Source organism: Gavia stellata, chromosome 30 (genome assembly GCF_030936135.1).
Source record: "Gavia stellata isolate bGavSte3 chromosome 30, bGavSte3.hap2, whole genome shotgun sequence".
Classification (NCBI taxonomy): domain Eukaryota; kingdom Metazoa; phylum Chordata; class Aves; order Gaviiformes; family Gaviidae; genus Gavia; species Gavia stellata.
Genome location: NC_082623.1, coordinates 7,408,801 through 7,436,680, shown reverse-complemented (window position 1 = coordinate 7,436,680; position 27,880 = coordinate 7,408,801). Strand labels below are relative to the sequence as shown.

Sequence of the window (27,880 nt, the reverse complement as noted above, 5' to 3'; positions counted from 1 at the left end):
CAGCCACAGAGCCTGAGGAACCCCCGAGCTGTGGCCCAGAAACTGTCCCATCTCACCAGGGGCTGGTCCTGCCTCTGCTGCTCGAGCCGGAGCCCGGCTCCACTACCCAGCACCTGGCTCCACTACCCAGCGCAACACACGCTGCCTTTGCTCCAAAACGAGCTTGCTAAGGATCTCACATCGTGCACTACCCCTGAACGCACAGTTGCGCCACACTACCAGCAGCAAGCGATTAACAGTTAGTGCTCATACTTCATCCCAGATATGCCAAAACCCCTTTTCCATCCCCTTTAACAGATCAAGCGACTAAATGAATAGAGTACAGAAAATTAACCCTTTTTATTGATGCATTGCAATTGTTCTACATTTTTACCATATTATGTAGAAAATACTTAAAATACAAGCTACTTTGTAAAACCAAAGACAAACATTGAATCCAAAGATAAACTATGTTTTCACAATGGACCCTTTTCCCATATAGTTAGTATTAAATTTTTAAATATCTATTTCTTTTGTTAAAATGATTTTTACATACCCCCTAAGTACATCAGCAATACAAACATAGATCAGTAATTGTCAGAAACTACCTGTATCTAGCGGCTTGTAAAAAGGAAGAGCACAACCATAAAAGAAAGTTAAATTTTACACAGTAACTAGCATATCAAATACATTTAATAAAGTAGGAATTCCATTGCAATATCAAGGATTCAAGCAGAAATACTAACATTACATATAATGTACTGCTACATGTAGTGAGATAGATATATTTCAAGCTGAATCTGAAATCACACATTATATAAAGTTTAGCAACAAACAACCATGTGGACATGCGGCACCATTCAGAAGTTTAAATAAAAAAGAAAGCAGGGCTGTGCCAATCCTGTCATTTAGAAGCAATTTAGTTTCATGTACTAAAAGAAATTGCTGAGTCAGAGGTAAATTACTGCATCCCATCAACTAGGTGCTAAGCAGGAAAGCCTCAGAAGTTGCCTCTGAAGTGGCTATCACAGCTGTGAATACAGGTCAGGTAATAGGAACAACTGATTTAACAGTTCAAGAATCACACAGACAAGTCTAGATGGGACCACGTCTATCAAATAGTCAAAAGGTGAATCCCAAACTAGTCTTAAAAAAATTAAAGAGGGCTCCAATGTCTATCCAAAGATAGCACATTTCTTTACAAAGTATGTGTAGCTGCTCTGACAATGAGGAGTCAGTTCTTTAACCTAATTTGAAGGCTGGATATGCATGGGAAGAAGGGATGTATGTCCTTAGAGCAGACTACAATATACTTAAATTGGGCAACACATACTGGGGCCAGGCTGGGATTTGCCACGCTTGTGAAGCAATGCCAAGATGAAGATCTGGCCCTGCTGGGGTGAGGCTTTTTGTTTGCTTGGTTTATGCTGTGTATCACAGAGGAACTTCAGGGTAATCGACAACGTGTTTTAAATGGAGTATGCTTCATTTTACCTGTCATTTCCATCTTGTCCTCCCTGTTCCAATACTTTTGGAAGCGCGGACAGTGGAAGAGATGACACCATGCTTTGTGAGTACATCTGATTGGGTTTAATTACACAGTAAGGGCTCTAAAGATACAGTCATTTTAATCCGCTTTTGGGGGGGGGAAGCGGGCAAGCTCTTCTCAAAATCATTAGCAGATTTTTTGCTAGAGGTCTTTTTTTCCTGTTAGGACTTCATGGAAAACACTTTACTATTTGTGAAAACAGGGAATAACATCTTCCTGAAAGAGGAACTGGAGCTTGTTTTGCCTTTCGATGGAAAGGCACAACTCTGTACCCAAGAGGCATCTCAAGGCAAGTACTGAACACAAGCAATGTAATAAGGAAAAAAGTAAGAAAGTGCCTACAGCAACAAATAGCATCATTTACACCCATGACGCGGAATAGCAAGATTGGCTGGTTATCCGCACACTTACAGAAGTGCTCTGACTAAAAATACACTGAACAACAACGTTGCTAATGCTACCATCCAGTTCCAAAGTCCTTGATCCCTCTATTGAAAGAGATGCCAAACATTGAACAGTTCACCAATTTCAGGTCAGTCCAGACCTTCTTCTATCAATGTGGAATTTCAGAAATGACTTTTGCACTTCTTGTCACATACTGATCAGAGAACTGGCCTCTTTTCCACTGACGGAACACAAACTGGGATTCAAGGTTACCAAAAACCTCTTATTGCTGCAGTAATATGACCGCTCAAGCCAGTTTATCATCCATTTGGACAAGATACTCAATCTAAGTACTGAAGATGAGAAATAATTCCTAGTACAAGGGACCCAAGAAAACAAAGTGAAAACTGCACTGATTATCCAAAGTGAGTATTTCCTCTGAACACTAACTAGGGCAACAGCTGGCAAACCTTCCCAACAACTCCACATTAGCAGTAGCATTATAAAACTTTTTAATGGTATTATGTGCTTTACAGCAGGCTCTCTTTGGTATAAATATTCTATCACCAAGCTAGCAATATTTTTACAAGAAATGTCTGCTATTAACGTGGGGGAAGGTAACGCCATACTAATCTAATAAAAAGTGATTGCACATATTTAATCACTTCTGCAATATTAGACTAAACATTCCAATGCATTCCCAGCACTACCTTATTCGAAATGCACTGACAGACATCTAACAGTACATGTGCCATTTCAAGGAAAAGCTTTAAGGAAACATCGCTTCACTCTGAACAAAAATGTAGCTTTTTATGATAGCATTAAAACTGAGAACAATGCACCTATGCAACATACTGCTGTTCTTGCTGTGATAAGCTTAGTGAATTGCTTCAATTCGACGGGGGCTTGCTGGTCCCTCATAAGGCAAGCTCACTGTAAACTCTAGTCACACTACATCATCATTTAAGGCACTACAATAAGGGGACACACCAAACAACTCTTCATCACACATACCTGTGCAAAACAAATCAGAAGGTATCCTTTTCTCTCACGAAGCTCTACTCCTCTCTCAGTGCTACAGTGATGAGCTCTAACCATTGCATTATATCACATACATTCCAACATGAATCAATTCATTTTGGTTTAAATACAAAGGATACATCAATTCCATCCCCAGGAACGTTTAAGAATTAGACAAACACTAAGTACAGAGTTCAAGTATAATCACTACACATTTTGATTACAAAGACAGAACATTTGGGGTTAGCAGGAAGTTTTGCTTGTTATATTTTTCTAATCAATATGTACATATTTCATTTTATGTAAAATATTAAAACACCACCAATACAAAACTTCTAAAATAGTTTTAAATTCAGTAATAAACTTTAAAATCTGGATTTTTTTTTCCTTTTTTTCTTTCTCTTTTTTTTGTGATTCCTACATGCATGTACTGTATACAAGTCTTATTAAGAGCGCTTTAAAGTAGCTGTTGACATATCCAGGAGGATACGCTCACAAGAGTATAAAAAGCTGTACACATCAATACAGTGATGTTTCATTGTATTTCAAATTCAACTCCCTCCTAAATGAATCATATGAGGAAAAATATTTAAGAAAAACAGAACAAAGAAAAGCCCTGTGCTTCTGTGAAGGAATCCAGCTCCGTTATAGGGCCAGCATCTAATAAACTGCAGAAACCAAATTTTAGAGCAATGCTGCGCTATCCATTCTCAACTGAGGACTACAGCATCCTGACAAAGCTGCTGAGTTCTGTTACACAGTGAGATCCTGAATACAGTTTGAAAAACTTAGGAGAATTCTGCAATGAATGCAATAAAAATTTAGCTGTTATGGAGAGACAGATTTTTCAAGCAAACAAAACAGATTTCAGGGTTTACACAGACTCCTGAATATATAATGTTGCTAGTACCAGGCAGCTGCCTCTACCAGTCCTTAAACAAAGCAGAGAAGTAAACAAGAAAACTTTGACAGTAACATATATGGGGATGTAATGGCTTTTGCAGAACCAGCAATTTGTTAGAGACAAAGTGAATTAGAGAACAAATGTTAAAAATATTAAACTTGATTTTAAAACTGCCCCAGAAACATAATGAGATAAACGTGCATTACATTTTTAGTGGCAATATGGATTTGTGCAAGCTGCTAAAATATAATCTGCTAGTCTTTTTGTTTAAGTTATACAAGTTAAAAAAGTCATCAGGATCTGTCTTCCAAGACACTGATTTTCTTTCCCCTTTTGATTAGCACAACAGAACAATTTTAAATAAATGTGACCATGAACTTTTTAAAAGCATCTATAAAAAGTAAGTAAAATTTTAAAAACATAATTAGTGACCCTCATACTGGTAAAAAAGCATGCTGCTCAGTTAGTGACTGAACTCACTAAAGACATTTTTGAACAACATACAACCAGATCAGGGAGAAACAAAAACCAGGCAGTCATTACCAGGTAAAGGTTCACCTGAAATCCTTCTCCAATCTCTCAGGCCTATTGCAGGACAGTGCTTTACTAGGAACTACAAGTATGAGTACTGGTTGATCTTTGTAGGGCTCAGCGGATATCCAGTGTAAATAGCAGATCCTCTGGAAGCACCAATATAGGACTGGGGAGCAAACTGGTGTTGGTACTGGGCAGGCGGAACATTTGCAGAAGTCAGCAGACTTGGACCAACACTCACAGGGACCTGGTGGACAAGTGTGCTAGGGTGGGCAGCGTACGTGGTGTGCCGCGAAGAGCCCTGAGGGGAGAAGAGGTGGGCGATGGAGGTGGTGGAGCCCAGTGTTGCAGCAGTGGTTGGAGCATAAGTGTACATATGTGGCTGGCTGGACAGGTGTGCATTTGCCGTTGCTGCTGCCAGGTGGGGATGCACTGGGCTGCTGTGCTGGAACGTGTAGGGAGCCTGAGAAATAGTTGACGTGAGGGGTGCCACATAAGCTTGCTGCCTACGTGGGACAGCATTTCCACTTCTCTCCTGTGAGGCCAGCACTGTTGTTTGCTGGTTCTGCAGGGAGAAGAGGTAAATAAGGTTAGCGGCTATCCTCAGGGAAAAGTGCAGTGGACAGGAGGTGAGCAAGAAAGGGTCACAGCCAGAGCCTCCCGATCAACACTTCTGCTCTCGCTGTAGGACTTCTGCAGATCCCCCCTTCCCAGCCCTGTGAAACCCTCACATAAATTTGAGAAGGGTTACTGCAGTTCCACTGAGACAAAGGTTACACTTTGCCTCTACAATGGGATCAAACTGCCACACCTGGGGTACCACAATACACAGCTCTACAAGTGCAGGCAGGTCCTAAGACTCACCCAGCCCGTGAACTCCTCACACATCTATTCTTCTGCACTTCAGCGAGAGCGGCAGCAGGGCTGCCCCATTTTAGCACAGCAAAGCCTGTCTTGTCCCCATGCCAGCAATGAACTGGAGGTGTAACGCTTCCTCCTTCTGAGAGGCTACTGACTCAAAGATCAAGAGTAGTGACACAAATTGAAGCGAAACCCATCTCTAAAAGTTTCAAGGGAAGTCAGGTGCTAACTGTTAGTCTGAGAGACAAGGCCCAGCCTTAATCTCCTGGTCAGGCATTTGTGAGATCTAGAGAAGGAAGGTAAAGAACAAAAGAATCTCCTCTTTTCATACTGTTGAATGCCTTCAAAGCTACTCTAATTCAACAGCTGGATCCTGGTGTTGCTCTCCCACCCAAGTGGCAGGAATGACTCACTGCAAGACAGGTGTGACTAGAAGCACAAAGAAAGAATATGGACATAACCATGCTTCCTTCTCCTGCCCTCTGCTACAGTAACAAATTCTTTGCCTTGAGAAACTTCACCTATACTCCCCTACAGGGTTTACCCTACCCTGCACGGCCACAGGACAGAATCAGCTTCAAAGAATTAATGAGGTAGCAGCTACTGATCATCTTGCAAACAAAGTCATTCTCCCTGCCGTACAGCATAGTGTTTCTAAAGCAATTCTCAAGCATCATGTTCAAAGGTCAGCAAAAGTCACACAGTGCTTACCTGGCTGAGATTGAGAGGCTGCACACCATTTGTTACCACGCGATGTGAGCGGTACCCAGTAGGCGTTATACAGCATCCTGACGACTGCCCGCTCACAGAGGCCACTGGCTTGGTCTTACTGGTGCTGCTCAGGATGCCTGAAAGATTTCAAAACCTTAGTCCATTCTTCCCTTTCACACGTCATGCACTGTGATAACCAGCTTACATAACCGAAGAACGCACAGGGACTATTTCCGTAACAGAGCCTTTTTTTCAATTACGATTTAAAATCTGATTGTACAAGAAATCATTGGGAATTTTTACAGATCTTTCTAAATGCAGCCAAACATACATGAAAGATAAGTCTATCAATGAAACTGAAAACAGACCAAGGCTTGCACTCTCAGAACAGCAGCTGTGAAACCTAAAGCTGCTGAAGACCCAATGCAGATAGTCCAAAACTGTGAGGACAAAGCTGTCAGGGATAAGACAGCATCTGAGCCTTGGCAAAAACTACTGAGTAGACTAACCTATGAGAGCATACCTACCTGAAGCTTGGGTAGCTACAATGCAGTCATTGAGCTGTGATTTCAGTGGCGGCACAATGATAGTCCGAGAGCTGGAGCTGTCAGCCGCTCCCCTATTTGGCAGCTCCAGGGCACCGCCTGTACTCCTGAGAGAGGAAAGTGGGTCTGTGGCATAGGGGCTGTTCAGGGAGGAGTCGGAATCAGGGGAGTCATTAACAGTAACGTAGCTGATGACATTAGATCTCTGCTTCATACCCAAACTGCAGGGGGCGGAAAAAAAAAAAACAAAACACAAATGGGAAAAATTCTAGCTTTTACAAATACGGGAGATCTCCCTCTGGGATCTCATACCCTCCCTCCTTGTCAGATGAAATTCTGATTAACTAGAGACACAAACACAGCAGACATGATGCAGAATTTTCTGTCTTATGCAGTGCTTCTTAGCCTAGCCGGAGCTTTGCACGTAGTGTTCTCCACTCCCCTTGATACTTGGGCTGAGCTCAGGACAAATCAGTACTGGCTGCCTAAATGAACTTCCTACCTGGCAGGTTTGTATTTGCTGTCCTCTTCCTCATCAGTGTCGCTGCGAATGGTGATGACACTGACGGGTGGGCTTGGAGTGTCGGGGATCACAATGGGCTGGTGCTGCTCCTGCACTGGGACAAGCACGTTGGAAGAGGAAGAGGTGGAGCGCAGAGGACTGCTCCCAATGAGCGAGTAAACTTGGGAGGGCACAGTCTCTAGACTTGAGCTGGGCCTGAAGGAAAACCAAAGCAGTATTCAGCTACGTGTCAGCAGGCTGGGACAAAGCAGCACCAGCATTAAGAACAGCCAGGCTCCAGCAGGCTGGAGCACACATATGAGAAGAAACATCTTGAAATACACAGAGACAACCTCAGTGCAGACACTCATACAGGAGAGTGCCATAGAACGCATCCCAGAAGGGACCAATGCACTCAGTGATGCCCTAAACAGGACTGATTAATCTGAACACTGCCAGAAACCTGATACCCCTTGTTAGACAGTTGTCAATTCTGTCACTTGTATTGCTATGGCACCAACACACCCTGTATGTGTAAAACCCCCCTTTGACCAGTACAGTAAAGCACTTGGTGAACCATGTTCCTTGCACTCTCACTGAAATTAATATGACTTATATTAGTGACTACAGTAGAGACTTCTTCCAAGACATCTTTAAAAACAACTGTAGTGTATTAAAAAGTTACACAGACAATGCGTCTGTTATCAGAAGACCAGTTTTTCACACCATAAAGGCAACCTCCACAAACACACCCACTGTCTTTCTAGGGCTGGGAAAGGAAGCCTTACTTGGCTGCACTTGGTGCTGGCTGCTTGTTCTTCTTTGCTGGAACATTGCTGCTTTGCTGCTGCCTAACAACATGAGCAACTCCAACATTCAGAGGCTGCGCTGTAGCTAATGTCACATGGTTGGTCAGTAGTGATGGCTGTTGCATGAGAGTGCTATACTGATTTCCATGGGAATGTGCATTCCTGGCGCAGAAAAAAAAAAGAAAAATACCCAAATCCCATGAATAAACTGCAGGCACCGCAAGCTGCACTGAGCCCCTGCGTGATTTTGAAGGGAAGGGAGAAATTCTGTGCACCACAAGTAGTACTGCGATGGCACGTATTTCCATTTGGCATGGAGGTGGACCCTGTGCAATCCCTACCTCCAGTCAGCTAATTGCTGGCTGCTGCCCATCGTCTCCGGAATCACAGCTGCTGGCTGAACAGAGTTGTGCAAAGCAACTCCTGGGAGCTGCTGCCAGGTGGAAGGAAGCAGTATCTGCTGGGTTCCCCCAGGCCAGGCCTGCTGCAAAACAACAAACAGATACACAGGTTCACTAGATTTCAGTTCCTACAGGTGGAGAGATTTGTTCCAAGCAATAAATGCCCTTGTGTAGATTGTTAGCTTGCAGAGATAACGGTACATAGTTGCACTTTCTCAAAACGTCTCAGTACGGTAAGAGGTCAAGAAAACCAGAGAAACAAGCTTCCCCTGACACTTTGCTAACCTTTCGTATCACAGATGTCACCTGGGGAAAAGAGTGTTAATATTCTACTGCAGAATGCAGCCAGATATTATACTACCAGATGCAGCATGAGCGTTCAGGACTGTTTCTGCATGTAAGTTTATGCACACTGCGCTGCTGAAGGATGCCAAAACATGAAGCCAATTTGGTCCTTTCTGTTTTTCTGCCTTACAGGGCTCACACTGAGAGAGCTGAGACAGTGTTGTTATTGTGGAAATTCACCCCACCTCAAGTATTTAAGAAAAGCCACACTGACAGAAACATTTAGTTACAAGGGAGATACGTGAAGATATTTTCAATTCATTAATGTTTCTGTCCAAATTGACAAAATGCATTTTTTTCTGGAAAAAACAAACAAAAACCAAAATAAATTTGGCAGTACAATATTTCTATGATTTTGAAAATATATGGCTCTCTTTCTTGCAGTTTAAACTGCAAAACCATAAACACCTGCTGTTTTAAATAAAATATTTCTGCAAGTAACAGATCCACTTATTACAAATACCGGTTCCAAACAAGAAGCCTTCAAAGCAGAGAACTGCTAAAACCTCTGCCAACTTAAGCGGAATAATAATAATATTAAAAAAAAAAAAGAGAAATATGTTAAAAGTCACACCATGCGTCTTTCCAAAAGCCAACACCTGCACAAGACAAAGCAGAGAGTTTAATACAGCAAGATATAAATTCCCAATGAGAGGCAGAAATCGGGCCTTCCAAGCGACGAACTGTTGTGACAGAGGAAGGACAAAAATATGCAAAGCTTAGCAAATGGCTAATGCAAACTCAGGGGAAGCAGCAAGGGAGAAGTGTTGGAAGCACTAAAGGTGAGCAAATTCACGCCAAATGCTCCCAGAATCCAAACAGAAATAGTAAGTCCTCCAGAGAAACTCAGAATCCAGGCTCATGGTCTGGAGACAGCTGGCTCTGATCTCCACTGTTGTACAGGGGAGTTGAACGTCAAGTCCACTGCACAAACACAGGAGAATAGAATTTGCCTGTTGAATCAAAAGCCCAAACACACTTTTGAAAACATCACTAACAACTCACTTGTGTCCCAAGCTCTGCTACAGTCACCCCTTGCCGTTTTCAGAGCTTAGATTGCAGCCTTTCAGCAATCAAAATTCAAGAGGAGGAAAGGAGATACATCCCTGGGCCTGTTTAGCTCAGAGCTGTGACCCAGGAAAACCCCACTCTCCTGCCTTCCAATCCTCCGAAATAGGGAGCAGTTAACTTGGTTCAGAAGGACTCAAATGAGTGGGTTTTAGTTTCAGTACAGGTATGACTCGAGCAAATTCCACTTCAGCAGAGGTCTCCCTCTTAGAAGAAAATGACACTCAAACTACCACTTTAAAGCCACAAGAAACAACATGGTTCACATAATGGAATGTGCTTTGAAAGACACGTGAGGATACCAGCACTTAAGTGCACTGCAATGTTTTCATAAGCTTCACTGATCTGATTCTGGAGTTTTACAATGACTTCTTTGTGGCACTTGCAAAGTTGTTCTGATGCCGGTGCCAAATGAATACAGAAGAGGACAATTTTGAAAACATACACTTCTTAAAGGTGTGTTTATTCCCTTCCCCCCTCCTTTTTAAAAATCGTTCCAAATAGCCTAAAAGCTAGCTATTGCCATTTTGGATACTAGAGCTCACCTTTAATTTCAACCAAGAAATACATATATGAACTGAAAGTATCTGTGAAGAACAGTATCTTTATCTGGAAGAAGCAAGCTACCTGCGATTGGCTATAAATAACAAAAGGCCAGAAAATTATTGTCAACGTTCAACAGAGGTTAAGAGAAATCAACTGCTAAAGCAATACATTAAAGAATTTGCTATCATTAGAGATTTTAGCCTGTGCTTAATGACCTGCAAAGCAGCTTTACACGTGTTGAAAACAAAATATGTAGCTAACTTGCCAAGTAGTTCAAATTCTGGCCATCCAGGTACCTGTAGCAGAGTCAAGCTAAAGACTGATTCCTTTGTATTCAACAATCAAAAGGCAAAGATAGGATAGTAAGCAAAGAACAAGAACAATTATAACTCTTCTATAGTATAGTTTAGAAGAGCTTTATAATACTAGGCTAGTAAAAAGTAATAGTCAATGGATGTGGATTCTTTACAGAGCCACACTAAACGTCAGAGTCAGACAGTGCTTCAGCAATGTTGGGGAGGAAAACAACAAGACATTAAGATGTAGCAAGAACACAGCCACAAGATGGCACATGCTTCCATGCCCTCTGCAAGTCTAAGTTAAAACAAAAACTCAGTTAGTGAACACAATCAAGGGAGGCAATTACCAGTACTGCAGCCGTCTGTTCTACTAGCGCTGGCCGGCCGGCTGCGCAGTTCAGAGTAAAGGGGACCGCATACTGCGGCGTGATGGTGGCTACTTGAGGATGAAGAGTTGCTACCATTAGTGGTGTACAGCTTCCCTGAAATGTAGATCAGGCAGTGAGTGAAACACACGTACTGAGGCAGGATAAGTGGGTTCAGTAAAAGGGCCAGAAAAGGTTTCACCTCACTGGCATTCTATGGTGCTTGAGCAAACTCCAGAATTGTAATGGATGCAGGGAAACCAACACCTAAACCCTCCGGGCATGTTTCTCTAAGCAGTTCCCCGAGGGGAACACAAGGAACGGGGAATTTGGGAACAGGATCTCTCTGATGACACAGTTAAAAAGTAAAAATGAAATAGTGTTCAGCTATTGATACTTTACTGGGTCCCAGAGAGAAAGTTACACAACATACACTGCACTAAGCCATAGCACAAACTGCACCCCTAGCAGGACACAGCATTTACTATCGTACCTCCAAATTAATGTACAGTACTCTTGTAAAAAGATAAACTGAGGGATTTAATAGAAGGCACGGTAGGTCTTTTGTATCATGAGAGAGCAAAGTTATCTGTGTGAAACTACCAAAACACATATTAGTCCATCAAATGTCTAATTAAAACTAGATTCTTAGTGTACAATTTGCACTCTCAGGAAAAGCAGGGTTTGGATTCAGGTGGGCCTCCTTCAAGTGTATTCTGCTTTTTGGATACCGTTTCCTGTATAATTGTGCTAAACAAACCACAGATCACAGAATGCCACCAAAATTATTTGGACTGAACAATCTAAAAATTACTCCTCTACAAGTCAGTAAGTGCAATATACTGCCTGGAGAGTAAAACTAATAAAGTATGTGTTAATGTCAGCAGAAACTAAAACTATGCAAATAAATAAAAGTGCACTTAATTATAAACGCAATTACAATTTTTCAGTGAATAAAACCTGTGAATCACTGGGCACTCACTATATATTAAAGTATTTCTTTTTGGAAATAAAAATTATTGTAATTTATGACACACTACTAATGTTTAAAATATTTTTTTAGAATTATTTATGAAATTTGCTATTACATATTGTTTAAACTGCAAACAACAGAAATAGGTAAGTCATCGCTACACATCAATTCACACTAACAGTGTAACTAATTGAGAAGGATTCAGAAATAATTTTGTTGATTTAAAGATGACATTTTAACATGAGTAATCTGTGTTGCCACTTCTGTTTACTGGGATCTCGCTTCTCTCAGAAATAACTTCTTCTAAAATTTGTTGCTGCATTTTTGAAGCGTAGGCAAAAACGTACACAACCACCTATAAGGCAGTGTACATCCATGAAAAAAATACCCTGTGTTTTTAGCAGCTGAAAACTACATATTTATTCCCATTATTAAATCAAACTCCTAAAGCCAGGGAGGCACACAACATAAAATAGTTTAGACTTTAAATATTGCAGAAAAACAAAAGAAGAAAACACTGTCTTAGAAGTGATCTGCATTGAACCTTTCAGAGTGTTCTGAGAACTCCCTGCATTCACCCCAGCACCAGAGGGGCAGTCAGGTTCTCCTGGATGGTCAGTCGGAATTGCAGTTAACTCTACAGATTGGGTTTTTTTGTTTGGGTTTTTTTTACCTGTGTGAGAACTCCAGACTGGATCTGCAGTGGCTGTGCTGCAGGTGCTTGTGGTACAATTGGGACAGCATTCTCCATCCTTACTGGGAACCCAGAATGCTTTGTAGTTGCCTGAAGTCCGGCTGTGGAGGACAAGAATACATCACCGCTAAGCTGCTTTATTCTTCTTTTTTTTTGTTTTTTTTTTTTTTTTAAAGTTTCTTTCCAAAATCAAATTCCTACCAGGTAAGGGCAGAAGACAGGGTCAGATGAAGAGAAAGAAAAGCTGTTCCCTTTGACAAAAGCATGCTAATAAAACACCAGCTGAAGTAAATACTTCTGCATTCCCAGTATGCCAAAGGGCAATGATGGACAACCAGTCCTCAGAAGCTTGGCTCTGTTGAAGTCCACAGTCTTGTTTTCAGAAACACAGATAACACAGACATCTAATTCTCTGTTGCTTGAGACTAAGTTCGAAGTTCAAACCTTACACTATCAGTTCCCATTTCATATATAACCCTTCATACTAACACAATCTAGATATAAGCAGAAATAGAGAACTTTCAGGATTAATACAGCTGTGCTTGTGCTAACCTCACTTATTTGCAATCTGTGACAATTTGTTGCTAGAAAACTACACAGCTACATCAGTGCTTGCGAACTGAGACTCAAAGACCAGATATTCACTCCTGATACACAAAACACAGCACGACACTTTCTTATTTTCAGATAGGTCTGACTCCTCTGTTCACTACTTTCTGTGGAATGCTGTTGTGTTCAGTTTGGGGGGAAAAACTGGTTGAGCAACCAGATGAAGACTGCAACCTAGGCAGGCAAGATACTGTCACCTGTTCAAGCATGACCTGGAAGAGAACAAAATTGTCGACACACGTCTGACCTGATTCTGCACTTACATCTGATGCAAGAGCACTGTGTGACATGTACAGAGTGGTCTACTGTACTTTATCAATTTAGTGCAAATTACAACTTCTCACTTCTACCTAACTGAAACCATGATATGATACAAAGGGTTTTTCCGCTTACTTTGAAAAGCAGGGGGACAAACAATGAATGTTTGCTGGAATGGGTCAGTCTGCGTGCAGATCTGGGTGGTTCCAGGTTGCAAGGAAACACTCTGTTGTGCCACTCCTGCAACTGGTGCTGCAGATGATGGATACAGAGCAGACTGATAGTTTAGCAGTGAGACATCCGAGTTTGCCAGGGAAAGAGTAGCAGCAGCAGTAGAACTGGAAGCCAATACACTGGCCTAAGGGAAAAAAAAACCAAAAAAACCCCAAAAAATCAGATTTATCACTCGTACTTGTTATAAAACAAACAACAGGAACCATCAGTATTATACTATGAAAGAAGCACCAGGAAAAGATTTCAGGTAAAAGGCATAAGACAACATAGGAGAAAAAACATGAATTGCAGCAACTTTATTTTTTTGTTGCTGAACTGACAGGCAAATATGATTAGGTGAAATAAAGAGACTGCCTTGGTCTGAGTTTTGGAAAATTAAATTTCAAGACAAGACTACAAATTCTGGAGAACAGTTTAAATGTAGTATTTTGCAGAACAGGATTTGGCCTGAAGGCTCAAAATTAGACTACTCCATTTCTTTGATTAGTATAAAACAGCTAAAAGATGCTATACCTGATTGTGTACTGTATTGAGCTGGTTGTTAAAGCTCATTGTCAGATTTGTGCTTGTGTTAGGAGCAACATGAGTCGTGAATGGGCTCTTAATCTGATTCACTGTATCATACATATTAACTCTTCGCTTGCAGATCTCCATATTCTGAAAGCAAGATTTCACACTGAAACAGAACGACAGAAGGAAAATACCAGATATGTAAAAACAGTACAACAGAGACATGACAGTTTCCCAACTTTATGCACATGCCTTTAGGTTTAGGTTTTTGGGTTTGTTTTTTTTTTTTTTTAAACAACAAAGAATGTCCTAAAACATGAAAAGGAAGTTTATGAACATTGCATTCCTTATACATGCCATTGCTATTTTCAGATGAGCCAGAAACTGCAGAAAACAGCATGGACAGAAAGCCGAAAAGTGCTATTCTGTGTTTCCAATAAGTCCTCCTGAAACAAAACAAGAAATCTAAGGAAGCCTACTGATTACTGTGTGGGAAATCCAGTAGATGTGTCATTGTAACAAATGGATGGTTCAAAGTCTTCAGTGGAGTAATTCTCTTATCTGCATCAATTGTCAACATTTTCTTCAACAAATCAATATATTCCCTTCGGTCAGCCTTCTCTGCCAACATGTCAGTCCCTTCTAAGTCTGTAGACATATTCACCTGGAAAATAAAATAAGAGTAGTTCACACAAACATCAAATTAATTGCTGCCTAACAATTCAGTAATTTCACATCACACAGAAATATTTATTAAGCATTTCTGTCTCTTAGCCAGCTTAATTTTAGGTACTACAGAGCTAACACACAACCTTTCCCTTGCTCATTCCATAAAAGGCAGTCAACTTACACACGGAATTCTCATGTCAACATGAGGTTGGTCTGTTCAACAGATATCAACCAGGCCTCATTCTTCACTTCCTGGCAATATGCCCTCATTTTTTGTGTGGGGCTATAAGGGGCTAGCAAATCAGAATGGCAAGATTCTACATGCTCTGCACAGATGTAAAGTGATGAACACAGTTACAAAAGGAATAGAAAATTGAGACCAACATATTTAAGACTCAAGGCCTCATGATATTAAAACCACTCAGATATTCCTTCATCTTACCTCTGGAAATAGAATGAAAAAATAGAACGATCTGTAGTTCCTGCCAACATTTCCAAAGTCCAATAACAGCTCTAATCCTATAAACACATCTGGAGGTTCTTAGCTTTCCCACTGTTTGACTACTTCTAGTGATAACAGGTTAAGCACACTTGTTGCATCTACCTGATCAAGGCTTAAGAAAACCCAAGAAATTTCTAACAGCTTCAAAATTAACATTTTGATAGTCTTTAATACAGTGATTTCTGATGCAAACTGGCACCATGGCAAACCTGCACCAGGGTTCTCAACAGCACGTGGAAGAGGACTGCTCCGGCACAAGAGCCTCATTTTTACAGATCCCAATAATGTATGTAATTAACGTGATAGTTATCTGTGTGTCACAAGATTTCCACACACCTGCGCCATATCATCCAAACAGTTGAATATATATTTCCGAGCTTCTTTTGATTTTATTCCTGTCTCCAACTCATGTTCTTCTGGGGTCTACAAAAGAAAGCAATTGTTAATATAAACTGAGATACTGCGTATTGACAAAGAAAAAGCAGCAAGAAAAGAGCCGAGCCAGGTGATCTTTTACCTGCTTTAGGGCAAATCACATGCCAGTAGGCCAAACCCAAACCAGCCATGGGTTCTCATTTCCTCAACTGGAAAGATCATTCATTGCAAAGCTGAATTAACAGCAGGATGACCTAATTTCAAGGCTTTGTTAAGTAGTGCTAATGCCAGAAGAACTGAAGATTTCTGATTTAGGAAGAGAAGATGCTAGAAATACTTTAAATCCCTCTTTTATAAATAAGACGACAGACAAAATCCCCTTCCTTTTGCTGCTCAGCTTTAAAGGCAAATGATGTGTACAGCTGATTCGTTCCTGTCCTCTGCCAATACACAAATAGATTTCTGTTAAACTAACAAACACCATCACGAAATACTCCCTATTTTACTCCTTGTATTGTCAGGAGATGACAACAAGATGACATACTTCACCAAGACTGAGCAGGCCATAGTAAGTAACCATTATCTCAATTACTTTAACACCCACTCTTTGCTGGTACTATCATGCACAGCTGTTATTGTTAGATGAGTACCAGGAGGTCTGTACAGTTTCTGAAATGAAATACACAAATCAGCTATATTTGAATGGCATTTCAAATCCAATCTTCACTCAAAATGTTTTCACAGCAGACTAAAACTATGTGAATTTATATCAAGTCCTCAATGAACACAACAGAATTGGAAATTAAAGAGACAGACAAACCTTTAGCCTCCACAGTGGGTATCCCAAATTTGGATCTCTGTTAAAAAACCTGCTTGTTTTCGTTCCCGCACTGAGAAGATACTCCGCTGGAAGGCCTTGAGTTTGTGAAATATAACGAATCTAGGAAAGAAAAGTAAAAGAATGAGGAATCCCAATATAAAGAACTCATAGCTAATGGAGTAATTATCAGCCAGGTTTGTTCACAGCGAGTAGGAAATAACCTGTAAATAAAGAATGCCCAGGTAACTGAAACTGCAAAATTAAAGGGACTATTTCAAGTATTTATAAGGACACTTAACTTTTTCAATCATATTATCTGCAGAAGTTTTAGGTTTCAAATACATCTTTCTTATTTTATGGAAATATTTTTTGCCCAAGCGTATGTGAGCAGACTGTAAGCTTGAGACATGGATGAAGTACCACCAATTGTCTTTAGTATGAGCAATGTAAGAAGTACACTTTTTGAGAGGAAAATATCGCAGAAGTTACCACGTATGTATATATAATTAAAGGCGTAAGTATCCAAGCAACATTGCTGTGACTGGCTACATATACTCTAGGCACACCATTTCAGAATAATGTCATGGCAAAGCTCTCACTGACCAAGAAAGTCAGACCAAACCTCTAGTACAATCAGATTCTCACATCCTCAAAAACATTTAGTATACTTTACTTTACATGTAACCAAAAAAAGGGCTCAGAATTTTGGAAAATGAACCTGAATAGTTGTGATGGTATCAGTAAGACTCTGGTAAAGAGCTAACAAATAAAAAGGTATGCTCAAAAGGAAAGAAAATAACAAGTTATTAAAAAACACCATAATAAGCTTTTTAAAATATTCCAAATGTTGCCCAATTGCTAATGCTATTTACTCTCAAGATGTACAGTGAGAAATGAGTCGTGACTCTCCCCTCAAAGGAGTCTATTTAAAAGTTTAAGAGAAAACCCCTGATAAGTACAATTTATAAATTGAGGACTGGAAATACAGTATTAAGGTAACTAAGCTTTGTCCAAATCATCAATTATAGGTCCTTTAGCATGCCTCATTTCTTATTTACAAAACTGCTATTCCACTGTGCCAAAACAGCTGAACATTGCAGGGCACTTAACTCACTGTTATAGCTTGTGATCCATATGAATTTATTGACTCACTTTTCATTTATGCCAGCGTGGATCCGAAGTGTCTGCAGGTGAGTATTTTTTGTATCTACACAATAGTTCAGCTGAGAGTTCTGCTATTCTTAAGAGACATAACTCTTGCTTTACAGCCAAAGGGTGTTTAAAAAATATTTGTAAATCCCATCCCAACCCATGAACTCATTCCTGAAGAGGTCCTCTCACAAGTTCTGCCTGAGCTTTTTTACTTGCTGCTGCAGAATCTCAGAAAATATGAAAGCAAGTCATCCGTAATTTTCAAGGGTAATTCAGATATCAAAATCAACCACATGAAGTCACACCTCATGCTGCCTCACAAAGGACTGCAAATCCTGTCTATTAAGCAATGGAAAAAGCACCTCCTCCCCACCCACCTACATGACTAGATAAGGTTCTCAGAATTACACAAAAGTCAGGGCGCAAGGAAACCACCATGCTGTACCTCAGTTATTTTCTAACTCATTCTGCTCATTAAGGTACCACTGTATTTCCTCTGGAAATTTACGGTGCTAGGAAGATATAACACAAGTAAGTTTTCAAACTTAGTAAGTTTTCATTTATTTTATCACATAAAGAGAACTATACCAAGCATTGTAACAAAACACCACCATAAAAACCACAGTGGAAAAGTTACCTTCAAAAAACCTCTCCTACAGACTTTTTGTCCTTTTATAGGCAACTGACTAGCCCAGGTAATAATGCTAAATATCCACGGAAAAAACTAATTAGTTCAAGATGCCTTTTCAGACTCTTGTCCTTGTATTTCAGAGACAGCTTGGGGCCCACACTTTGCATTAAAAATAAGGGCTGCTGTAGGTATTAACAGGACAGGAATGGTAGGCTTGCTCTGTCTCCACATGGAAAAACTGCCCTCATGGTGAAATTACAGAGGGTGTTTCAAGTCAGGAAACACACCTCACTTCTGTTTTGACAGGAAGGTATTTCAACAGCTTTTGGGTTTGGAAGGCAGGGGGTTAACTGTAAATTGACTCTATATATTGGATGACTACATTCAACTCAAGTCAAAAAACAGAAAACTCTGTGCTCTCCTACACAACAACAAAGTCAGACAGGCAATGGGAACACCACAGAGCGAAAGTGAACATTAAGACGACGGACAACAGCGATTCATACTAGATGAAATTTGACGTAGGATACATTGGGTTCAGAGGGTCCAGACACAGATCAATGTGATTTCATTTTAAAAACCCCACATCTGCCGTGCACTCTCACCTGATCATACTCAGATGCTCCTGGATACAGAGGCCAGCCTAGAAACAGCTCAGCTATCACACAGCCCAGTGACCACATGTCAATAGCTTCACAGAACGGTAAACCCAGTATGATTTCAGGAGCTCTGTTGAAAGAAAAAAGAAAAGTAAAATCTTTGACTCTGAAAGCATGCAGTTCTTTCCTATAAATCGCTATGGATAATGCCCCTCCTTCTCTCCTCCAAGCACAAGTAAATCTGTGTGAAATTAAGTGATTCGCTTTAAAGCGGATGATGCTTCCTCAAGTGGCCTAACAGATCCCGACCTTTTTATCAGTTAGTGGCATGGTTGGATTTGTTTTATTGCCGTGGTGCCCTCCAACTCCTAGCTGGCCTTTATGCAACTGTGATATGAAGTTACTCCTTCAGTAATGAATTTAATTACACCTGACAGTATCTATGGTGTGAAGCATCCCTGAGACAGCGCACAACCCACCCTAATAGAATTGGGAAGAAAAGTTATGGCAAATGGTGCTCAGCCTTTTCTCGGAAGAAGGTCTCAAGATCCCAGGTAACCAGCTGCAGAAGGCTGCCTGTTTTCATGTGGAAAAGAACAGCATCTGCAGAGCCAGAAAAAGGAGCTCTTCAGAGAGCTGCTCGTTTTCTACCAGCGGGTTTTCATACAGGGTTTGTTTGGAGAGTTTCGAGTTTAAAATGGATGGAGAGAACACAGCTGGAGATTGTGACTGCTTTGCGAGGTTGCGTTACAGGTTTCTGTGCACCGAACCACACCTAATGCAAAATTTACCTGCCTGGCCTAGCCTTTACGAGAAGGCGATGAAAAAACCTCAAACTCCAGGCAGGGTTTGCTTCTGCAACAGGTTGGAATTTCAGGGAGATTTCTGTCTGGAACTGACTCATAACACAAAAGGATGCTTTAGTACAACTCTGCACCTACACACAGTTCTGAAACAAACTGATGCTGTTCTGGCAGGCTAGATTCTGGTCATACATTTGCATACAGCATAAACCCCAAGTGCTGCAAAAAAACGTGTGAGTTGGTGTGGGAATTCACTCTGGAAAGTACAGGAAACACGAAAACCTTGATGTTCTTCATGCATAACTACCACAAGCACAAAGGAAGACAGAAAAGTCCTAAACTCCAGGCTACCTATTTTCTGGTCATGAGTGGGGCAGCATGCCCCAGGGCTTATGTGACATTTCTTGTGTTACAGTGTGGATATTTCTGTTGTTAAAAAAGGCTCTGAAACCAGTTCTGATATTTCTACAGAATTCTAAAAAACAGGGCTTGCATAATGTACAAGTGGCAACAGATCCGACACCTTCCTCAACTGTTCAGCCCTGAATGTACCTCCCAAATGTTTGTACATGGCATGAAGTGACTCTCCAATTAATCACCCCTTGTGTCGTGGTGACACAGATACAGTTTTTGTTTTAGGTAACTACACAATTATCATTAGCCAGTCTCCAAAACAAATGTACTCATCCCAGTTACCCAGGCACAGCACCCCCTGAGAAAGCACAAGATCTATCAAAAAAGACAGATAGCTGAACCAGCTGTTTGCTGCAGTGAGATCATACCTATTCTCTATCGTTCAGCTTTAAAGCAAGGAGGTTCTTCTATTATGCCTGAGATCCCCAAAATCAGAGCCATGATATACCTTTAGTACTCAGAATAATAGATTATTTAAGCTAAGACAGTCTGATACTCGCTCTGCTTGACACTGATCTGTTTCTACCTTCTTGTTTGTCTATTCCTGGCAGTAGTCGACTTTGGAATGGTTTCGCATATGTGAAAATATAAAATGATTATGCAAATACAATAAGCATCTGATATGTGAATGCTGAATGTCCTGCTAAACACTCATATTTTAAGGAACTATGCTAGAATAGATCCAACTTTCTATAGGCTAACAGGTGCAAACAAGAGGAATCCATTTCTGTAGTACTTTGGCCTTCACAAGCAGAGCAAGTATGATGCAGTCATTCACACAGGATTTTCAGAACCCCATGTGCCATTAGTCTACTAGTCATCATCAACCAACTGTATTGATCCTCTTGACTATCCTACTTATGCAGGAATTTCCAATTCAGATACGACCCAAACCTGTCAGATAAGGAACACTGCATGTGTAAGTTTCTTTGGTTTGGACCAGCAAACAAACTAAAATATAAGTGGCTTGTGGAATAAGCAAAGCATGCTAATCCTTCACAAGTGTATTAAAAAAAAGGTCACCAATTCTAATGGAAAGAAAGATTAGTGGCAACAAAGGCTGGATGTGATAGCTTGTTAGTCTTTAACTACATGCTGGAATAGACTTACATACTCTGAAACCTCAATACCAAAATGATAGCAAGTTGAACTCTATGAATTTATTCCCTAGAACTAAATAAATGAGCTTCTCACAAGCCACCTGATTTCATTTTGATTGCAGGACAGAGCTGGTAAATCATTATCTCTCTCATCTCCTTTTACACCACTGTAATTGGTGGCCTCACAAGATGTCAGTTGAAACAGGATGACAGGCAGAGGTCACTTTCATAGCTAGGCTGTCAGACATTAAAGTGATTTTATGATCTTAAGCTCTTTGAAATAGAAATCAACAACATTCTTTCTTTGCATACATGCTTGCCAAACTCTGACTTTCAAAGTTGGCAAATATGCTCAGGCACTCTCAGAAGAGAGAGGATTCACAGCAGTAGCTGAATAATCCGGGACTTACTTTTAGCATTTCAAAATACATCATGTTTACACATGGGTCTTCAGCCCCGCCTTGTGAAGAATGATGGTAATACGAAGCTTGTACAACTGCAACTAGCAATGCAGTGAACTATATGATCACCACTCAGAGCTGGATTAGCAAGCAGAGAGTTAGATTTGGCAGCATGCACTGCTGCTTCCCAGGCCAACATGACTGGAACAGAAGTAGGTCATGTAGCCCAAAGCAGAGGTAAGACACAGATACTACTGCACTCTGCAAGCTCCCTCAACACTCAGCACCACCTTCTCATGGCCCAAATTATTCAGTTCTTCAGCTTAGTATCTTCAATTTACTAGGTGTCTCTACACCGACCCACAGGAAACATAAGGAGGTAGCAATCCGAGTAAGACTCACATGATGGCTGTACTTACATACAACACAGGACACAAGTGAACCTCACTTTCTGAACAGCAGGGAGATCAGTCTTCCCAGGGATTTTTCATTTCTGCAAGCTGTCTGCTTCCTTCTATTGTTTACCCTCCCCAGGGAGAACAAAAGCATCCATACCCTTCTGCACCTTATGTAACAAGCATATACTCTGGTTTTCAGGTCAGGAATTACTGCTAATAGATCTCAGGACTGCCATAGAAACTAGTTACTGCATAGAAGTATGACTGCCAGAGTTAGTGTACTCCTAGTCCATGCCTGGCTTCAGAGTCAAAGAATTATTCATGAGCGCTTCTACTCACACTTTAAGTCAACCATGTCATGGCAGTAAAACTGCCATTCTTGACTGGGTTTACACTGCAGAGGCACCAGTAATGCCTGTGGAGAGATGGAACCTGCCTCAGCCTTAACACGCTTGCCCTGACAAACCCACTACTACATCCCAACTGAAGCATGGCTCCAGCAGTGTGATTGAGACTGATGCAAGTTGTCCAACTGCCAGAAGTACAATCAGAACCTGGAGTGACCAGGGCTGTTGGACAAGACAACCTCCAGCAGCACTGAGCATAATTAATAAAGGAAGGTTTTTTCCTTCAGGGTACACATATCAGAAAATTCACCTTACATACCCAAGTTTGGCTGGTTTAGGTATCTCTACAGGAGACAGGTTACATAAGCGCCAGTAACAGGTATTAAAAACAAAAAAGCGAACACAGAACGAGAAGTTTATTTTCAATAGCTGTCAGAGAACCAAATGAAGAATTGCTCCATACAGCATTGAAAAAATTTCTGAGTTAGAACTCATCTGAACACTAATTTAATGTGAATATGGTTAAAGCAATCTAGTTCCCCCACAATAAGCTGGTTTCTACACCATCTCCATAAGTTCCTAGATTATGGATTTTAGTAATCACCACCATTAAGCTAATTACATATCCCTAAATATTAGATTTCCACATCACAGCATTCTTAACTTCAGTCAAGCAGACAGTCTTAAATGCCATCTAATCTCAGGTTATTTGCCTTTTTGGCAGCATCAGTCACCCCTTGTCAGGGAGGCGGAAGAGGCTTGGAGTTCAGTGCTGCACAAAGACGAAGCAGACAGCTTCCTTCCCAGCAGCCCCTTTAAAATACTTACCATCCCTTGCTGCTTTTGCCTCAGCCTAATCTGGTTTTTGCGGTATCAGAAACTGGAAAGCACTATATGCCTCCCCAAAATGCTTTGCTCACATGTGTTGCAAGTCAGATAGAACAGATTCTTGATCAGTGGTCACCTCTTTCAATGCAACAACAAAAAAATTGATAATGCATTTTAGACAGTGAGCATTTTAAGAGACCTGTGGCGCATAGAAGACAATCAGTAGCTTAGAATTGGAAAAATTGGTGCCAACAAGCTGAGTAAAGATCATGAGGAATGGATTAAGAAAAGTCTATATCACATGAAAGAAACAGCACAGAAAGCTGGTACTCTGTGTTAGAGGGAGTTAAAAAAAACCCAAAACAAAGGGGGCAAGGATACAGGGAGTACGAGGAAGGAACAGAACAAACCTACAACAAGCCAGGGCTTTAAACTGAAGCTAGGAGGACAGGAAAGACATCAAACAGGGCAGAGACACAGGGTGGGGTGGAGTGTCTCGAGTCCTCTGTCTCGTCCCAGCTGGAAGGACTAGATACTAGTTAAGTTTTGCGTCAAGTGAGCTCACATTCCACTGAAAGCAACTCTGACAAGACAGCACAGACTTTTTTCATGTCCCTTTGATGCCAGAAGTTCTTTCTGTATCCATTTACTGAAGTCTACTGCTATTTGTATTGAAATACAATTATTAACAGAACCACGCTGGAGGAATAATTGAAAGAAAAAGCACAGCTCACGCTAGCTACTCAGTTTCTGAGTTTTAACATTTTTGCCCATAGTTTATTTTTCATTCTTAGACAGGAGTAGGGTAGAAGCCATTTCTATATTTTGCTAAGGGAAGCAGAGATCTAGCCCATCGCCGTTTTAAAAGAGCTACAGGTCTCATGAAAGCATGACTTATCAAGGGTTGACACAGGAAGTCATGCGCTCATGAAGTGGGTTCAGACAAAGATGGAACCAGAAGAAACAGGATAAAGAGAAATTGGCATCCCTTTGACTTCTCTCCCTTCTAAATGACCATTGTTAATGGCCTAGTTTCAGATCATGGCAAACAATCCAAAATGTACTTACTAGTAGCATACTGCTTCCCCAGTTTGCTACTTCATACATCGTCGCAAACTAGCGACAGGGTAAAATCAACTTACTGCATTAATCTGGGGTAAAAGGAAGGTATCGGACTGTGTATTATGTCACACTTAAAAAGCAGAAGTTTATTTATTTACATACAAATTTCAGAAGAAATCTCCAGGAAACATGCAGAACAGCGGATAGGCTGATCACTTCCTCCTCCCCCTCAACTGGGACTAGACCTAACAGCAGAAGAGTTAAGTATTTGTAGAAGCAAATCCCTAGCACCCCATCAAGATCACCTTTACTTTGCTCACGCAGTGTATGAAAGCGAGCGTTATGTCAGTACTCACCTGTAATAGCGTGACTGCAAATATGTGGAGCACACTGCTTTAGACACGTGGCTGGCTGAACCAAAGTCTATCACCTTCACTCTGTAGGGCTGGCGTGCAGGATCCACCAACATGATGTTTTCTGGTTTCAAATCAGCATGTATCAGACCCAAGCTCTTTAACTTCATCAAGGCAGTAGCCACTTGCTGCAGAATTGGCCGGATGTATTTCAGGGGCAATGGACTGAACTTATTTTGCTTTAAGAAATCATATAAGTTCTGTTCTAGCATCTCAAATACAAGGCATGTATGATTCTTGTGTTGAAAGCACTCATAGGAGCGAACAAAGTTATATTCGTCAGCATTCTCACTGCTCAAGCGAGAGAGGATGCTCACCTCTATCTGGCCCTGCCTAGCGTAAGAAGGATGGTTCTTCAGGATTTTGATGGCTACAATCTCCTTTGTGCTACGCTTCCAGCATTTCGCCACCTGCCCAAACGTCCCTCGGCCCAGGAATTCCAAGACCTCATAGCTGTTTGTCATAGAGCACAAGATCTCATGCTGGACCAGCTGATAATCGCCTTCACCATTGGAACTACTGCTTTTAGTGGTTACCGTGGTGGTTGTGGCCGCAGCACCCACCGCAGGTCTGTTTTGCAGCATGAGAGGTGGATGTTCCTCAATTATCTGCACACTACCGTTGCTGTCGACCTCTTCACTTTTCCTTTTTAATCCACATTTTTGGTATGGTTCCAGTAAAGAAACGTTGCTCCTATGTGTTAGGGTTTGGCTGTTCTGGAAGGACGCTGTTGCACTGCTGCCTGTGCTGTCAGCTGCTGTAACCACAATGTGCTCAACTGAAGGAGCAGGGAGAAGGAGGTTCTGATCGTAAGCAGGGATGCTGAAATTGGCTACCTGATGAGAGGAGCTTGCTTGCCCTTGAGCTGCTGGGAGGTTTTTGCTGTGGGTATAATACTTGTCACTACTGCTCTGTCCTGAAACATCCCAGACAGAGGGCTCCACTTTCAGTTTCTTGGCACTGCAGAAGGCACTCGAGGATACTGACGGAGGGGAGAACACCTGCAGCTGTGAGGCCATACCTGAAAAGGGAGAGGAGAACTCATTAGCACTACTTAGTGGCAGTAGGTTGTGATGGAACAAGATCTTCCATCTGCACAAGAAAACAGAATGACAAGTATTTTTCTAAGCACCATATGGTGCCTACCACCTAGGAAGGCAACCTTTTGAACTGCTGATCCTAAGGGCATCCACAGAGCGAGGCTCTCCAGTGGAATTACTGCATTTCACCTCACTGCCTATAGCATAAGAAGTAGACAGCTCTTTACCCTGTTTTCTAAAGACTAAAGAAATCCCAGCACAAGATGGGAAAACAGCACTGAAAAATAGAAGACAGCCCGGAAGTGGGAAGATGCTGAGAAAATTAAGATCATACTCCCCCCCCCCCCCCCGCCCCCAGGCCTGATCCCCCCCTTAACTGTAAAAACAGAGTCAATGGGAAATCTAATCCAGACAAGTCCAACTTCTAACCGAAGCCGCTCCGGCAGAGCACACCCCAGGGCAGCGCCTGACGCACGGTCTGAAACGCCACGACCTGAGGACTACGGCCAGGAACGCGCCGCCAGCCTGCTCGCCCGGCCCTGCGCCAGGCCGAGTGCCAGGCCCCGCCGCGGGCGGACAGCCGCCGCCGGCCCGGGCCCTCCCTGCCCCGGCACCCCGGGGCCCCCCCGCGCCTCGGCGCAGAGGAAGCCCGCAGCGCCGCCCCGCCGCGTCCCGCTCGGAGCGGGGGGACGGGCCTCCGCCGCGCGGGCGCTGAGGCTTCCCGAGCCCGCCGGGCCGCGCCGGCCCTCCCCACGCCCCCCCGCCGCCGGCGGGGCCCGCTCGCCCGCACTCACCGCCGGTGGGGGGTTCTCAGCCGCGGGCCGAACCTGCCTGGGGGACACACGGGGGTGCGGAGCCCCGCAGCGGGCGCATCATAGCCCCGCCGCGGCCGCCGGCCCGGCCCGCTCGGCCCGCGCACGCCGGGGGGAGCCCCCAGGCCGCTCCGCCGCCGCCAGGCTCCGCCGCGCCCTCACGGCCCGGCCGGGCTCCCCCCGCCGCACACCACCACCGCCGCCGCCCGGGCCCGAGCGCCCCCGCTGCGCTCCCGCCGCGCCGCTCCGGGCCCCTCGGCCGCTCGCGCCAGACTGAGCCAGCCGAGCCCCGAGCCGGCCAGGCGGGCCGAGCGCCGAGCCCGCCCACGTGACCGCGCGCGCCGCCGCCGTGACGCGTGCGGGGCGGAAGGGGGCGGGCGCCGTCGCCGCCGAGGCGGAAGCGCCGGGGCTGGGCGCGGGGAGCTGGGCAGGGCCGCGCCCGCCTGTGCCCGGGCGGCACGAAGCTCCGGGGGCCCGGGGCGGCGCTCCGGGGTCGCTGCCCCGCCCCGGGGCCCGGCGCCTTCCTTACCCCGGCACGGGAGCCGGCAGGCCGCGGCCTCCCCTCCGCCCGGGCTGGCGAGGGCGGCCGTCGGAGCTGGGGTGAAGGGGCTACGCAAGGGCCAAGGGTCGTTTCCGTCCCGGGACCGCAGCGCCGCTGCCCAGCAGCCTTTCCAGCAACACGCACCCCGTGGGAGCGGCCTGCGTGCTGCCGCCGGGCCCCAGCCGCCCCCTGCACAGCCTCGTGGTTACCCACCGACCAGTGCCCCTTAAACGAGCACGGAAGAGACCGCGGCTGCCGGAGGCCTCTTGTATGCGTAAGGGAGAGGTTGGGAAAGGCGGCCAGACCGTCTTCTCGGAGGTCAAACACTTCTAAAAGGGATTAGGCGAGTCAGATGAGCATTGCCTGCTCAGGAACTCGCACCTCTAAGGGTTTTTTAATTCAGCCTCTTCCAGAGTCGAAACAGTATTACAGAGCTGTTTCTTGGTGTTCTTTCAAAAGCCTACAGTATTTTAAAATGTTTACAAATGCTCCCACCAAAATCTCAGAAATCTTTACAGTTTCATCTTTACTCTTACATGAACAGCAGTGCAACAAGCTTGAACTTGTTAATGAGCATAAAGAAATCAAGGCTAGTAGTTTGCATCCAGATGGAGATGATCAGTGAAAAAAAAAAACATGGAAGAAAAAAATCAAAATACCTTGACCTTGCAATCCAGTTTGCCACAGTTAGATCATAGGCAGATAAGCGAATAAGGTGAAAGATAGAGACTATGCCAGCCCAGCAAAAGCCACCACATGTCATCATCTCGGGCTTTTTAAGGCTGTTGGAAACCCAGTCCTGTAACTCTGGAGCATACGTTAATGGGTCACCATGATCCAAGGCTGAAGCAGTGTTGCTGAGTTGGCAAAAAC

General features: G+C 43.0%; 1 protein-coding gene across 1 annotated transcript; it reads right to left on the bottom strand.

The window, feature by feature from the left end:
- Positions 1–315: 315 nt before the first annotated feature.
- HIPK1 (homeodomain interacting protein kinase 1) lies at positions 316–26,478 on the bottom strand. Its single transcript, XM_059830991.1, has 16 exons — positions 26,449–26,478; positions 24,558–25,635; positions 18,855–18,978; positions 16,467–16,586; positions 15,608–15,694; positions 14,580–14,764; positions 14,104–14,266; positions 13,492–13,714; positions 12,469–12,590; positions 10,805–10,939; positions 8,140–8,282; positions 7,778–7,960; positions 6,990–7,205; positions 6,470–6,708; positions 5,943–6,079; positions 316–4,935 (listed from the first exon to the last, which is right to left on the bottom strand). The coding sequence occupies exons 2-16, from the start codon at positions 25,631–25,633 to the stop codon at positions 4,450–4,452; spliced, it is 3,639 nt and encodes a 1,212-aa protein (XP_059686974.1). The 5' UTR covers positions 25,634–25,635; positions 26,449–26,478; the 3' UTR covers positions 316–4,449.
- Positions 26,479–27,880: the final 1,402 nt, after the last annotated feature.

What these genes read in the sequence shown, in the direction of transcription:
- HIPK1 (XM_059830991.1), bottom strand. Translation starts at nt 25,633, where the DNA reads ATGGCCTCACAGCTGCAGGTGTTCTCCCCTCCGTCAGTATCCTCGAGT. An exon ending in GTTTGGATGATATGGCGCAG is followed by an intron (nt 14,765 to 15,607) that starts GTGTGTGGAAAT and finishes TTTATTTTCCAG; the next exon opens with GTGAATATGTCTACAGACTT. An exon ending in CAGCAATTAGCTGACTGGAG is followed by an intron (nt 7,961 to 8,139) that starts GTAGGGATTGCA and finishes TTTCTGCGCCAG; the next exon opens with GAATGCACATTCCCATGGAA.